This window comes from Physeter macrocephalus, chromosome 16, assembly GCF_002837175.3.
Source record: "Physeter macrocephalus isolate SW-GA chromosome 16, ASM283717v5, whole genome shotgun sequence".
Taxonomy (NCBI): Eukaryota; Metazoa; Chordata; class Mammalia; order Artiodactyla; family Physeteridae; genus Physeter; species Physeter macrocephalus.
The window spans coordinates 69,009,104-69,024,993 of NC_041229.1; the positions used below are offsets into that span (position 1 = coordinate 69,009,104).

Consider the following 15,890-nt stretch of genomic DNA (forward strand, 5'->3'; position numbering starts at 1 on the left):
TGCTCCGCAACGGGAGAGGCCACAACAGTGAGAGGCCCGCGTACCGCAAAAAAAAAAAAAAAACACACTTTTATTTTAAAAAAATCCCTACATATTGAAAAGTAAATAAATCCTAGGTTTGTGGCTTGACGAATTTTCATACATCTAATATACATATGTAATCAGCACCCAGATCAACAAACAAAATATTACCAGCACCTCCTCTCATGCCCCGCTTCCAGGAATCTCCCCCAAAGATAATGTTTATCCTGTCTTTCGATACTCATGTGTGTCAATTTTGATATGTTTTTGAACTTTTCATAAAGAGAACTGCAGAGTATATACCTTTGTGTCTGGCTTCCTTCACTTGACATTGTATTTTTAAAAATCATCCATATTGGTGCATGTGATTGTAGTTTCTTCTGTTTGCTCTGTAGTGTTCAATTGTGTGAATACACTACAGTTTATTTATTCTACTGTTGATGTGTTTTGGGAAAGTTTCCTGGTTAGCATATTACAAATAGAATGAGTATCAATAATTTTTTGCATGTGAGTGAATGAAATGTAGCTACCAATGTTGCTTCCCTTTTCCATGTAATTTGGGAAAAAGAGTATTATTAATCACATTGGTAGAGAAATAACTCACAATTCATAACATTGTTCTAATTTTTAGATGTGCCTTAATCTCACCCATAATTATGAGCTTAGAATTTTCATATCCAAAACTCAATTTCAGGTATTAGAAGTAGTTTACATGAAATTGGTTTCAAAAAAATTTCCTATTGAGAGGGACTGACATTTTCAGTTTCCCACTTTTATAATGAATTTCTGCCCTCTCTTTCATCCATGAGTAGCTATATCAGGTGAAATATTGCCTGAGCACAATGTACCTGGGCCAACTGGTCCAGCAAGATACAACTTAATTGTGTCATTAATTTAGATTGAATGCCAGTATGGTTCAATTTATCTGAATACTTTTTACAAATTTTTCTTATAAAGCTGTTCATATAGGACATGTTTTATTCTTGTTTTTTACTTTAAATACTTTTTGAAAGGTGATGAAAACAATACCGTTTTCTCAAAAGCATCATTCAACCTTACGGAAGCTCAACAAGAAGTGGAAACAGAGAACAGAGACTGCAGAAAATTACTTTGGGAAGGTGATAATCACCTAAAAGAAGAGGCACAGAATGAAGAGCAACCAAATGTAAAAGATAAACTTTCAATATGATTATGTTAAGGTGAAACATATTATTAGTTAGTACTAAGTTTATTATTTTTGCCCAGAACAAGGTTTTTAATATAATGATTTAAAAAAAATTTTTACTGAAAAGTCACTATTAACACCTGAAAATAGTTTCTTTAAATAAATGAGGAGTTTGGGATTAACATATACATACTACTATATATAAAATAAACAACCAGGACCTACAGTATAGCACAGGGAATGCTACTTAATATCCTGTAATAACCTATATGGAAAAGAATCTGAAAAAGAATAGATATATGTATATGTATAACTGAATCACTTTGCTGTACACCTGAAACTAACACAACAGTGTAAATCAACTATACCCCAATTAAAAACAAACAAAAAAAAGAAAACCTTGGGTTAAAAATAATTACTTTTAAACTCATCATCGTAGAATAAGTGCATTCATTTTAAAATGAACACATTTATTTGGTTTTATACTCAATATATTACTTTCTATGCTGATTTTTTCTTCATTGTATATGTTAAAATATGAAAAAATAAAGTATGTGCATAGTCATTAAAAACAATGAAAATAACCTACTTATAATTGTAGGGGGTTTTTTGTTCTTAATATTTTTTTTGTTCTTAAAGTTCAAAATCTAAGCTTTTTAGGGAAAACAAATCCATCCATTTCTTTTGGGAAGTTATCCTAGTAATAAATGTCAGTTTAAGGATATAAGTTTCTATTATCCTTTAATACCTGTAACTTCCAAAATGAAAATAATGGATTTTAGATTTGTGTAGTGTTTTGGAAATATAATAGTTTTATGTATAAAAGTAGTGTAAAGACCAATAAGTCTTCTGATGCCTAGAAGACATATTTATATTTGTCTGAAGATAACATTCTACAAAGAGAATAGGAAGTACAGTTTATATTTGAGAATAACCATTATAGAAAATAATATTGACCATTTTTATAGTGTTTATTTTTAAGTGTTCTCTTTTAGCTATGGATTTAACAATATTTATAAAAAGTAAGGTTAAGTTGGTTTGGTTTTTTTTTTTCCCCTACATGTACAGATTGAACAAGAAGCATCACAGGACGCGATTTTAATAGAAGATTATGACTCATTAATAGAAAATATGAGTAACTGGAATTTTCAAATTTTTGAACTTGTAGAAAAGATGGGAGAGAAATCAGGAAGGATCCTCAGTCAGGTTTGTTTCAAATCCCTACTGCTTTATTATAAGTTACTTTTTTCTTGAATCTTTATAAAAAGCAAAATCTAAAGATGTATAATATTGGTTTAGGTACAAGTTCAACATTGTTCATTGAATTATTTTTTTCACAAATGAAATTTTCAATAGAAAATTTGAAAAGAGAAACCTGGATATATAAACCCATATATATAAAAACAAATATATTATTATGTATATAAAGTATTTCATAATTTTATATATATTTATATGAAAAGTAGTTTATTTGCCCATAATAATGGGATTTAATTTACACTAAAGAAGTAATAAAGATTTACTTTTTATTAAATCTTGAGGTTGAAAAGGACATGAAAGTTGATCTAGTTCTTTGGACTGAAACTTATGCTTCATCTTTTTCACCAGTCCTCCCTGTGCTTTACCCAAGGCCAAATGGTCCATTTCATGCTAGGACCATGGAAAAATATTTCCTTTTTACCACCCAGACTCAAAGTTCTTCCTGGTGGGTCCACACAGCAGCATCAGATTAACCTTCCTGAAATATTACTCTCATTAACTCCCAAGTATCTTATTTATGAAATGCGAGAACATAAGGATAAATTATGTGGAGGACACACAATTTATCACATTGAATTCTTTAGGGACAGAAATGTGATAAATATATTGTTCTGACTTCTTTTAACACCTAGGACTAGAATAGAATACAATTCATATGCCTTTCAATAAATTGTGAATGAAAAGCTAAAGGGAAGAGTGGAAAAATTTCAAAACTGGGACATGATATTATAATCATTCTTTGTTTTTCAAGGGCTTTAGGGCGGTATCTTCCTTTTTCATATTTTGGAAAGAATTCACTATAGGGAAGTTTTTAATAAATTATTTAAGTTAAAGGCATATACATGGTTAACTTTCCCAAATTCAAATCACAAAAGCATATTCAACTAGAAATAGAAATTCTGATTTTTAAAGCGAACTTTCTTTTAATTGACATTTAGGTTATGTATACCCTATTTCAAGACACTGGCTTATTGGAGATATTTAAAATTCCTACTCTACAATTCATGAACTACTTTCGTGCATTAGAAAATGGTTATCGAGACATTCCTTGTAAGTATTAAAATATATTATTTAAGTTGAAATAATACTGGTTTTGAAATTCTTTATAAAGTCCCTTCAGATGGTCCCTTAAACGCTTCTAAAATTGCATGTTTGGAAAAGTTGGAAAATAGTAATTTAAAAAGAAATCTACATCCTCCTACCCAGAGTTAACTGACTACTGTTAACATTTTGGTAAGGGACTTGCTTGGCGGACTAGTGGTTAATACTCCGTGCTCCCAATGCATGGGGTGTGGTTTCGATCCCCCGTCAGGGAACTAAGATCCCACAGGCCGTGCGGTGCAGCCAAAAAATTAAAAACAAAAACAAAAACAAACCATTTTGGTATATAGCCTTCAAAACGTTTTCTTATACATATTTTTTATGAAGTGAATCATAATATCTATTTATAATCTGCTTTTTCATGTAATATAGTATACATCTTTCTATGTTAACAATTATTCATATGAGTACCTTTTCAAATGGTAATTTTAAGTCAAGAGTTTCATAAATTTCTTTACTTTAAACTGTTTAAAATTTATCCATAGAATTTGTTTTTTAACTGTGTCCTGATTTGTGGAATAATTTTGTTTGTTTGTTTGTTTTTTGGCCACACGGCTTGTGAGATCTTAGTTCCCCGACCAGGGATTGACCTTGGCCCTCGGCAGTGAGAGCACGGAGTTCTAACCACTGGACCGCCAGGGAATTCCCTGTGGAATAATTTTTAATGGCTATTTGATTTTATGATACAATAGAATTTTAATTTTATATTAGGAAAAGGTACAATTTTCTTTATGTGTTGATTCATTCTACAGTTAACCTCCAGGTGGACACACTTTTGGGAAATATAGAGAGCAAATTATTCTTAAATTGGCCTCATAAATAATGGTGATGCTTAATAATTTAATGTGTGTTATATGTACTATAATTACCACTTACAAAGTAGGCATTTTGAAAAGTGGCTGAATTTTATAAATGGAATAAAGTGATATTTTAAGGTGGCCTTCAATGGCAGGGGAATGGAAAAAAGAAAGCCATGGTGGGGAGTCTTCACAGTCACCTCCAATTAGGATATATTGGTTAAGACAAGAGTCTCTGGGGAATTCCCCGGCAGTCCAGTGGTTAGGACTCTGTGTTTCCACTGCAGGGGGCACAGGTTTGATCCCTGGTCAGGGAACTAAGATCCCACGTGCCGTGCTGAGCAGCCAAAAAAAAAAAAAAAAGTCACTGGGACCTAACTTTTCTAAATTTTAGTTTCCAAATTTATAAATGAGAATAACAATAGTACCTACACCATAGGTAGTGATAATAATGTAAAGCACATATCAAAATTCATGGCACGTAGTACATGGTCAATAAAAGGTCATGACTGTATTAATAATAAGCTCCTAGTGGGTTGACGTCATATCTATAGTCTAAACATTGAGTATTATATCATTTGCTAATGCTACATGGAAGGTACACATTAAATATTTGTTGAAACATCAGCTATGACTATAATCATTAGATTCACAAAGGTTATCTCATTTAATCTTTGTTGGAAAGGTTGTATTATCTACCTTTTACAGGTGAGAAGTAAAAATTCAGAAGGATCTTTCCCAAGATCATAAAACTGGAAATAGCAAAGCTGGGTTTCATTTGTAGGTCTTGCCTTTTCACATAGTGGTATTTCAGTAAACCAATGTTTTATTGCTCATGTACTACATGTCAGACACTATTCTGGATGTTTATATAAAGGTATATACCTTTTAACATGTAATCCTTATAGCAGGCCTGAGAGAGAGTTATTTCTTATCTGTTGGCGAGGCGGCTGTCCAAGTATCCAGAATTTTTAACTATTCTGTGTGCCTTTGTGCAGAAATTGTTTTGTTTGCAAACATGGGTCTCCATAACCGAGAAACTATTTGCATATTTTTAAAAGCCACAAAAAAGCAACCGTAGGGATTTCCCTGGCACTTTCACTGCAAGGACCCACCCTAGTTTGGGAACTAAGATCCCGCAAGCCTCGCAGACTGGCCAGAAAAAAAAAAAAAAAAAAAAGCAACCTTAAGTAAATTAGCCCTGGTAATGCTGCCTTTTCTTTGATCCCTTTAATATGTTTTCATAGTATATGTGAAAGTTTTTAAAAGAAAACTTTTTAACACATCAATTAACTTTTACAAAATAAGATGAAACAAAAACATAATTGTTGGAAATTATTCTAAGCCATATATTTTATTTATGAGGAGACAGTATGACTAAAAAGTACTTTTTAAAATGTCCTATGTTAAAAATAACAGAATGATCATTTTTATAAAACATTTTGGTGACTTTAGATCACAATCGTATACATGCCACAGATGTCCTACATGCTGTTTGGTATCTGACAACACGGCCAATTCCTGGTTTACAGCTGATCCACAATGATCATGGAGCGGGAAATGAAACAGGTACTTCCTTCTATAAATCTTTCCTTTAATTACTTGGTTAGGAATAATAAATCAAACTATCTCATTTCATTATCTCTGTTCTCTTAAAAGTTTTATTAAGTAAACTTTGTTATATATAAAGGACTATGTAAATTTTGAAGAATAATGACATGCAAATTAGGAAACCCACTACCCATCTTAAAAGTGAGGTTAAGATTCAGTACTACTCAATCTACCATGTTTCTTTTCTGTGTCCCATAGTGCTGCTTTCTTCACTGAGGTAGCCAATATCCTGAATGTTATGATAATCATTTCTTTGCTTTTCTTTCAATTCTTAGTTTTTTTGTTTTAGGTGTATCATGTAAATTTAAAATATATGACATTCCCAACAAAAGTGGACATGTTTAAAATCTTCATATAAGTATTTAAATAATGATATTGAATTATAACATTCATGGCTCTCTTATTCTAGTTTATAAAAGAGGGGAGACGGGAATTACCTGGTGGTCTAGTGGTTAGGATCCAGCACTTTCACTGCCGTGGCCTGGGTTCAATCCCTGGTGGAGGAACTGAGATCCCAAAAGCTGTGTGGCCAAAATTTTTAAAAATTAAAAAAAAAGAGGAGAAACGCTCCAATAAAATACACACGCACACACACACACACACACACACAAATCAGGACAGAATTTGCTCAGTTACAAATGCCTGAGAAATATTACCATACTAATCAGTGTAAATATGATATAGTCTTAGCCACTGCTTTACATTCTTTGGTGGTTTAAAGTACTGCCATCGTTTGATGGATTTGCCTTATGTCACTGGTTCATTTTTGTCTGCCATCCATACTCTTTCGTAGAGCTCTTCCTTCTTTCCAGTAGTTCCGTGCTTCCATCAGAGATCATTTTCTTCAGCCTTTTTGTTTGTAGATGTATTTTTTAAAATTTTTATTTATTTATTTATTTTGGCTGCGTTGGGTCTTCATTGCTGCACACTGGCTTTCTCTTGTTGGGGCAAGCAGGGGCTACTCTTTGTTGTGGTGCACGGGCTTCTCATTGCAGTGGCTTCTCTTGTTGCGGAGCACAGGCTCTAGCCGTATGGGCTTCAGCAGTTGTGGCACGTGGGCTCAGTAGTTGTGGCTTGCGGGTTCTAGAGCGCAGGCTTGGTAGTTGTGGCGCACGGGCTTAGTTGCTCCACAGCATGTGGGATCTTCCCAGACCAGGGCTCAAACCCGTGTCCCCTGCATTGGCAGGTGGATTCTTAACCACTGCGCCACCAGGGAAGTCCCTATAGATGTATTTATTTTGTCTTAGAATAATGTTTTCTTATTTCAGCACATTTGTAGATACCTCTGGGTTCATATTCTGACTTCTATAGTTTCTGTTGACAAATCAGCCATAAGTCTTATTTCTCCTTAAAAGTATTATGTCCCTTTTCTCTTTGCTATTGGTTTTTAACATTTTGACTATGATGCACTCAGATGATATTCTTTGTATTCATCTATTTGGGGTTCACTGAACTTCTTGAATATACTGATTGATATCTTTTATTGTTCTCTATCACGCTCTTCCAAATTCTTCCAGCCTTCTCCCACTGCCCAATTCCGAAGCTGTTTTCACATTTTTAGGTATTTGTTACAGCAACACCCTACTTCCAAGTGCCAAAATCTGTATTAGTTTCCTATTGCTGCTGTAACAAATTACCACAGACTTAGTGGCTTAAAACAATACAAATTTGGGGAATTCCGTGGCGGTCCAGTGGTTAGGACTCTGCACTCCCAGTGCAGGGGGCATGAGTTCGATCCCTGGTTGGGGAACTAAGATCCTACATGCCGCATGGCGTGGAACGTTTCCTTGCCCCCTCCAACTTCGACAAGCCACCTGCATTCCATGGCTCATGGCCCCTTCTTCCAAGACATCAGCATTGCATCTTCAAGTCTGTCTCAGACCCTGACCTTTTCATCCTTCAAAAGAATCAGCAAAAAGTGGTACAGCTACAATGTTGGTTTTCTGTCCAGAGTACACATTCCTGACAGTGAACCTCCTACTTTTAATACTTTTTGCAGTCTGAACAGGTTGAGAATTTCCCAAATTATCAAGTCCTGGACCCGTTTTGCTTAACAGTTCTCCCTCATTTTTCTCTTGCATTTTATTTCAAACAGTAAGAAACCTGGCTATATATCTTTAATACTTTCCTTGGAAATCTCCTCAGCTAAATATCTAAGTTCATTGTTTACAAGTTTTGTATTCCACATATGCAGCACACAATTCGACTAAGCTTTCTGCTGCTATATTGACAATGATCCCCTTTCCTCTAGTTTCCAATTATGGGTTCATCTGAGCCCTCACTGGCAGTGTCCTCGACAGCAGTTTTCTACCACCAGCCTGTTCAAGATGATTTAAGTATTCCCTAAGGCAATGCCTGTTTTCTCTTCCATGCACTTCACTTCCTCCTGAGTTCTTACTAGCAGTGCTATAAGTCCTTATACACAATATTATGGAATCAAGTATGTGTAGAAGACAAAGCTTTCTTTGGGAGACCAAGTAGCTGTTGAAATGTAAAATTGTGGTACAAACAAAGACTATAAGGACTATGGGATGTGCTGCCTTATTCTGATTGCAATGGAGAATTAATAGAAAAAAAATGATGACACCAAAAATATAAGCAACAAAAGCAAAAATAAACAAGTGTGACTACATCAAACTAAAAAGCTTCTACACAGCAAAGGAAACAATTTAAAAAATGAAAATGCAACCTACAGAATGGGAGAAAATATTTGCAAACCATATACTGGGTAAGGGGTTAATATCCAAAATACATAAAGAACTTGTACAACTCAATAACCAAAAAACAATCCAATTTTTTAAAACGGGCAGAGAAACAAAATAGACATCCAAATGGCCAACAGGTACATGAAAAGGTACTCAGCCTCACTAATCATCAGGGAAATGTAAATCAAAACCACAATGGGATATCACCTCACACTTGTTAGAATGGCTGTCATCAAGAAGACAAGAGGTAAGTCTTGGGCAGGATGTGGATATAAGGGAACAGTTGTGCACCGTTGAAGGGAAGGTAAATTGGTTCAGCCACTGTGAACAACAGTATGGAGATTTTGATTCCTCAAAAAAATAAAAATAGAACTATGGTATGAAGTAGCAATTTCTGGGTATATATCCAAAAGAAATGAAAACAGAAATTTAAAGAGATATACACACTCCCATGTTTATTGCATCATTATTCACAATAGCCAAGACATGGAAATAACTTGTCTGTCAATGGATGAATGGATAAAGAAGGTGTGTGTGTGTGTGTGTGTGTGTGTGTGTGTGTGTGTGTGTGTGTGTGTGTATACACACACAATGGAATATTATTCAGCCATGAGAAAGAAGGAAATCCTGCCATTTTCAACAACACGGATGGGCTTGAGGGCATTATGCTAAATGAAATTTCAGACAAATACTTTATGATATCACTTACATATGGAATCTAAAAATGCTGAACTTGTAAAAACAAGCCATGAGTGAGGGAATTGGGGATATGTTGTTTAAGGGTACAAACTTGGAACTAGTAGATAAACAAGTTCTGGAGAGCTAATGCACAGCATAGTGATTATAGTCATCAGTACTATATTATAAGGCTCAAAGTTGCTGAGAGACTAGATCTTAATTGTTCTCACCACAAAAAAGAAATGATAATTATGTGGTGTAGTGAGGTGTTAGCTAATGCTCCGGGGTGGTAATCATACTGCAATATACAAATGTATCAAATCAACACCTTGTATACCTTAAATTTACACAGTGCTTTGTGTCAATTATATTTCAGTTAAAAAAAAGAAATGAAATGACACGTTTAGAGTTTTAATGAATGGTTAGAGAACCAGATAGCTAAAAGATTCCTTAATTTTTATAGTAGTAGGATCATAACTTCTGAAAACATAATCCAAAGTCTGATCCTGAAGTTACTGAAATACAATTCAAGTTGAGTTCATGGCCTCACTAAGCCTCTTATGTTAGAACTACGGTATCGATTGGGAAAGAAAGGACCCTGATAACTGGAAGGGGAATATTTGAGTAGATTTCAGTAAATCTGATTACCCTGAACCCCTCAAATCTTGCTGTACCTTCCTGCTGAGAAACAATCATTTCTCCTTGTGTTGGTTGCCTGAAGACCTTGTAACAACCTCACCTGAGATTCTTGACTTGTAGGGGAATGTTATTTCACCTCTAAATCCAGTCCCACCACCTCTCATTTCTTTGTGATCCATAATTAAATTCATATCTGCCAGGATCTAAGTCTGAACACCAGAATAATTTCCTAAATTTATATTGGCAGAAACCTGAGGAACATATGTGGGAATGGATTTAAAGTGTTACAGCAAGGGAAAGGAAGGTAATGGTTGATCATTCTGAATTTATTGATATAGGTGTACCTATTAGAGATTCTGGATTCAGGGCATTAGCTTGAGTGCTTGGCAGTGGCCCCAACAGTTTGCTCCATTCATTGTCTGAAATCTAGGCATTAAGAGAAATTGAGATGTCACAACTTCCTGATACGCTGTGGAGGAAGGAATTCAAAGGCTTACACTGATAGGATGTTGAAATGGGTTGGTCATGTAGTCTTCCCACCCATACCTAACCACGTCCCTCAGAAGTGGCCCCCTTCATCAGTGTTGAGAAATACATTGCAACGCTAACTCCTGGAGGGTAAACTACCACACTGGCCCACCAGTCATAGTAGGGGCTTATGGAATTTAGATGATAAAAGGACTTTTGGCCTGGGTCCATCTCATAGTGATAGTTCCCTGAACCCACCCATTTTTGGAATGCACAGTTGGAATAAACATATTTAGCAACTGGCAGACTCCCTCCATTAATTCCTTGATCTCTGCAGAGAGGACCATCATGGTAGGAGGGGTCAAATGAAATCTCCTGAAACTGCCTCATTCTAGCAAAATAGTGAACCAAAGCAGTACCTTATTTCTGGATGGACTGCAAAATTAGTGCCACAATCAAATACTTAATAAATGCAGGAGTGGTGGTTTCCATCACATTGCTATTTGACCTGTGGTACTTTAGCTTTTACACAAGATGAATGGATCTTGAAAAATGATGGTGGATTATTCTAAACTTCATCAGGTGGTGACTCCAGTTGTCACAGCTGTTCCAGATATGAATTTTTGAATAAGTCAACCCAACTCATCCTATTTGGTTCACACCTGTTAATCTGGAGAAATGTTTCTTTCTTTATACCTGTTAGCAAAATCCACAAGAAGACATTTACTTTCTCACCTGGCAGACATAGCAGTACACTTTCATCATCCTAGTTCTGGGCTATGTCAAGTCTCCCATTCTGTTATAATCTAGGCTAGTCCCATAAGGTGTCAAAGTGGTCCAGTATAATGACCAGATAATGCTGAATAGCTCTACTGTGCAAGATGTAACAAATATCCTAGATACCTTGATAAGAGTGCCAGAGGAAGAGAAATGAGAGAACTTGCACAAAAATTCAGAGATTTGCTACCTCAGTGAAGTTATTAGGAATTTGGTGGTCTAGGATATGTTGAGGTATCCTCTCCAAGGTTAGGGACAATTATTTTGAATTCTCTACCTAGAGTGCTCTTTGGATTCTAAAGGCAAATTTACAATATCTCAGTACTGCTGCTCCAACCCATGAACTGTAAGGCTATGAATTTTATGTGCAACTCAGAGCAGGAGAATCATGTGAAGCAGTTTCAGAGTAGTGTAAGCTGCTTGGACACTTGGCAATATGACCCTCAACACATCCAGCAGTTTTCAGAGTGTCTTTGGCAGGTAGGGATCCTCTGTGGAGTTATAGAAGATCACTACAATGGAATCATAGTATAAATCCTTAGGATTTTGAGGCAGTGCCCATCCTTCTTCCTCAGATAACTGTTCTTTTTGTAAAACAGCTGCTAGATTGTTACTGGGCTCTGATAAAGTTTGAATATTTGACCACGTGCACTAAGTTACCACATGACCTGCCTGTCATAAACTTGGGCCCTCTGACTCTCCTAAAGTTGGCATGTACAGTAGCACTCAATCATCAAGAGGAAATATTAAATACAAGGTTAGTTTTGAGCTGCCCCTGAAGGAACAGGAGACTCCAAATATGAACTCAAATTCCTATGGCAGCTATTGCTAATACGTTGGCACTCTTCCTTAATCCATATGGCTTCATGGGGAATTACCCATGACCAGTGGACTGAAGGAGAAAAGACCTGGTTTATAGATTGTTTTGTCCCATATACCAGTCAGTACCTCCTGAAAGTGGATGACTACAGCTTTATAGACTCTCAAAGGTATCCTTTGAAGGATAAAAAGGGGAAGGTAAATCCAATCAGTAGGCAGAACATCAAGCAGTAAATCTGCTTGTTTATTTGGCCTAGAGAGAGAGATGACCAGGAGAAAGGATCTACACAGATACATGCCCTGTGAGTAATAGCTTGCTTGGATACTTAGAGTTTTAGAAGGAAAAAGATTGGAAAATTGGTGATAAGGAGTTCTGGGAAAGAGATTTGTGGCTAGACTTCTCAGAGTGGAGGATATTTGTTTCCCATGTGAATGCTTACTGTAATGGTTAATTTTATGTGTCAACTTGGTTGAACCATGGTGCTCAGACATTTGGTCAAATATTTTTCTGGATGTTTCTGTGAGGCTGTATTTTAGATGAGATTAACTCATCAGTGGATTTTGAGTAAAGCAGATTGCTCTCCATAATGTGGGTGGGCCTCATCCAATCAGTTGAAGGCTTTAATAGAACAAAGACTGACTTTCCCCCCAAAAGAAGGAATTCTGCCTGCAGACAGCCTTCATACTTGAACTGCAGCATTGACTCTTACTTGGTTCTGCAGTCTGCTAGCCCATACTGCAGATTTTGGACTTGCCAGCCTCCATATTTGCATGAGCCAATTCCTTAAAATCTCTCTCTCTCTCTCTCTCTCTCTCTCTCACACACACACACACACACACACACACTTTCACACACAAACACACACACTGTTGGTTCCGCTTCTCTGTACAACCCTGACTTATACACTTCCCAAAGAGCATTCCCTGCAAAAGAGGCTCTCAATAATCAAGTAGTCAAAATGACCTCTTCTTTTGATTATCAATCAGACTCTTTCCTTAGCTACTCCAGTTTTCATTTGATGGGCTTATAAACACAATAGCCAAGATGGCAAGAATGAAGATTATGTATGGGTTTAGCAACATGGACTTCCTCTCACTGAGGCTGACCTGACCCTGGCTTCTGTTGAGTGCCCAGCTTGGCAATAGGAGAAGCCAATGGTGAGCCCTTGATATAGCACCATTCCCTGGGGGAACATCCAGTCATCTATCTGGTAGTAGTAGATTGATTATATTGGATCCCTTGTCTTATAGAAGAGACAGCTTTTGTCCTCACTTACTCTGTGTATGGATTTACTTTTACTGTCTATAGTGCTTCACCATCACCATCTATGAACTTAGTGAATGCCTTATTCACCATTGGCTTATTATATACAATATTGCATATCAAGGAACTCATTTTTGCCTCAAAAGATTGTTGCAGTGGGCTCATGCCCACAAAATTTACTGATCTTTTCATGAACTTTATCATCCCACAGCTGGCCTGAGAGAATGACATATTGAAGACTCAGCTGGGGCACCTTTTATGTGAAAACATTTTGTGGGGCTAAGGTGCTGTCCCACAAAATGTGGTTTATTTTCTGAACCAGTGACCAGTATATGGTACCATTTCTCCTATTCCAAGAATACACACATCTGTGAATCAAAGAGTGGGATTAGGAGGGTTTTTCCTGTTACCTCGAATGATCCACTTAGAAAATTTTTGCTTCTCCCCCCACCCCCACCAAACAAAAACTTGGCTTACACACCTTAGTTCCCAAGGAAAAATGCTTTCAATAGAGGACACATAAAAGGGAAAATGTAAACTGAGACTGACATCTGGCCACTTTGTGTTCTCCATGCCTTTGAACCAGTAGACAGGAGGAGGATTCTGTACAAGGTCAGGTGATTGATCCTGTCTGATCATTATCAAGAAAAAATAGCATTCCTACTACACATGGGAGGATGTATGTTAGGAACGCAGGGGATTCTCTGACCTTTTTTGGTACTCCTATGTTCAGTGACAAAAGATAATGAAAAACTGCAGTAATCCAGTGCCATAAGGGTCACTAATAGTACAGACCCCTGAAAGTATGGGTCATCCCACTGGGCAAAGAACCATAATCAGTAGAGATGCTGGCTGAGCAAAAAGGGAATGAGGGATGGGTAGTGAAATAAGAAAATGATTAAATCCCAAACACAGCTATGTGACGAGTCACAGAAATGAACTCTATAACAGCCATATGTATTTTCCTCATTGCTTTGATATATATTGATATTTATTTTATATATTAAGCATTTTTTTTCTGCCTCTTTCTCACTCTTCTACCAGTCAATATGCAGTTGTTGGAAATCTGGGTTCTTTCCACTTTTGGGGTGTTATGAATAATGCTATGAATATTCTACCAGCTTTTGTGTGGGTATATGTTTTAATTTCTGTTGGCCATATACCTAGTTTTATGGAATTACTGAGTCATAAGGTGACTCTGTGGTTAACATCTGGAGGAACTGCCAAACTATTTTCCAAAGTGGCTGCACTATTTTACATTCCCACACACAACGTATGAAGGTTCCAATTTCTTGCCATTTCTTGTTATTATCTATCTTTTTGATAGCCATTCTAGTAGGTGTGAAGTGGTATCTCATTGTGGGTTTTTTTGATTTGCATTTCCCTAATAGCTAATGACATTGAGGATCTTTTCATGCTGTTATGGGCCATTTGTATATCTTCTTTGTCCTTTGTCCATTTAAAAATTTGGTCATTTGTCTTTTCATTACTGAGTTGTAGAAGTTCTTTATATATTCTGGATATAAGTATCTTATTAGATTTATGATTTGCTATTTTCTCACATTGTGTTGTCTTTGCACTTTTTTGATGGTGTCTGTCAAAGCACAGAAGCTTTTAATTTTGATGAAGTTTAATTTATCTTATTTTTTCTTTCATTACTCATGCTTTTGATATCATATCTAAGAAGGGTTTGTGTAACTCAAGGTCATGAAGATTTACTATGCTTTCTTCCAAGAGTTTCATAGTTATAGTTTAGGTCTAGGATCTTTAGGTCTAGGATTTCATAGTCTTAAGTTTAGGTCTAGGATCCATTGGAACTAATTTGGGGGGATGAAATAAGGAAAAGGTCCAACATTCATTCTTTAGCACATGGATATCTAGTTGTCCCAGCACCATTTGTTGAAAAAATTTCTTTATGTATTCTGTACATGGTTGGCTCTTAAATGTTATGAAATCAGTTTCTACCTTTTAAGATGTGAGCATTAAATGAAACAACATGTATGAAAGTGCCTTGCATCACGCAGGGCATAGCTGGCTCTCAACAAGGTCTTGGCACCCTTGTCCAAAAGCAATTGACCATATAAATGAGGATTTATTTCTGGACTCTCAATTCTATTCCATTGATCTATGTGTCTATCCTGTGCCAGTACCACACAATCTTTGTTACTAAAGTTTTGTAATAAACTTCGAAATTATTCTTCTTTCTCAAGATTGTTTTGGCTAATCTGGATCTCTTGCATTTCCATATGAATTTTAGGGCCAGCTTATATATCTCTTGTACCAAAAAAGCCAGCTGGGATTTTGGTAGGGATTGTGTTGAACCATAGATCACTTTGGGGAGTATTGCTGTCTTAACAATATTAAGTCTCCTGAACCATGAACATGGGTATTTTTCTACTTATTTAAGTCTTCTTTAATTTCTTTCAACAATATTTTTTAGTTTTCAGAATACTGGTTTTGCACTTCTTTTGTTAAATTTATTCCTAAGTATTTTATTCTTTTTGATGCTAGTGTAAATGGAATTGCTTTCTTGGGTTCATTTTTTTTTTTTTTTTTTTTTTTTGTGGTACGCGGGCCTCTCACTG

At 36.0% G+C, this 15,890-nt stretch overlaps 1 protein-coding gene across 4 annotated transcripts in view; it reads left to right on the forward strand.

Annotated features, from left to right (window-relative positions):
- The window catches only part of PDE3B (phosphodiesterase 3B), a 170,472-nt gene that overhangs the window by 135,814 nt on the left and 18,768 nt on the right, over positions 1–15,890 (forward strand). For 3 of the 4 annotated variants that reach the window (XM_028501550.1, XM_055091698.1, XM_028501552.1), the window contains exons 8-11: positions 1,035–1,186; positions 2,255–2,392; positions 3,385–3,496; positions 5,800–5,913. In XM_028501550.1, the coding sequence (XP_028357351.1) occupies positions 1,035–1,186; positions 2,255–2,392; positions 3,385–3,496; positions 5,800–5,913 (516 nt within the window). The remainder of the gene's footprint in view (positions 1–1,034; positions 1,187–2,254; positions 2,393–3,384; positions 3,497–5,799; positions 5,914–15,890) is intronic. The other variant, XM_028501551.2, reaches the window with a different exon arrangement.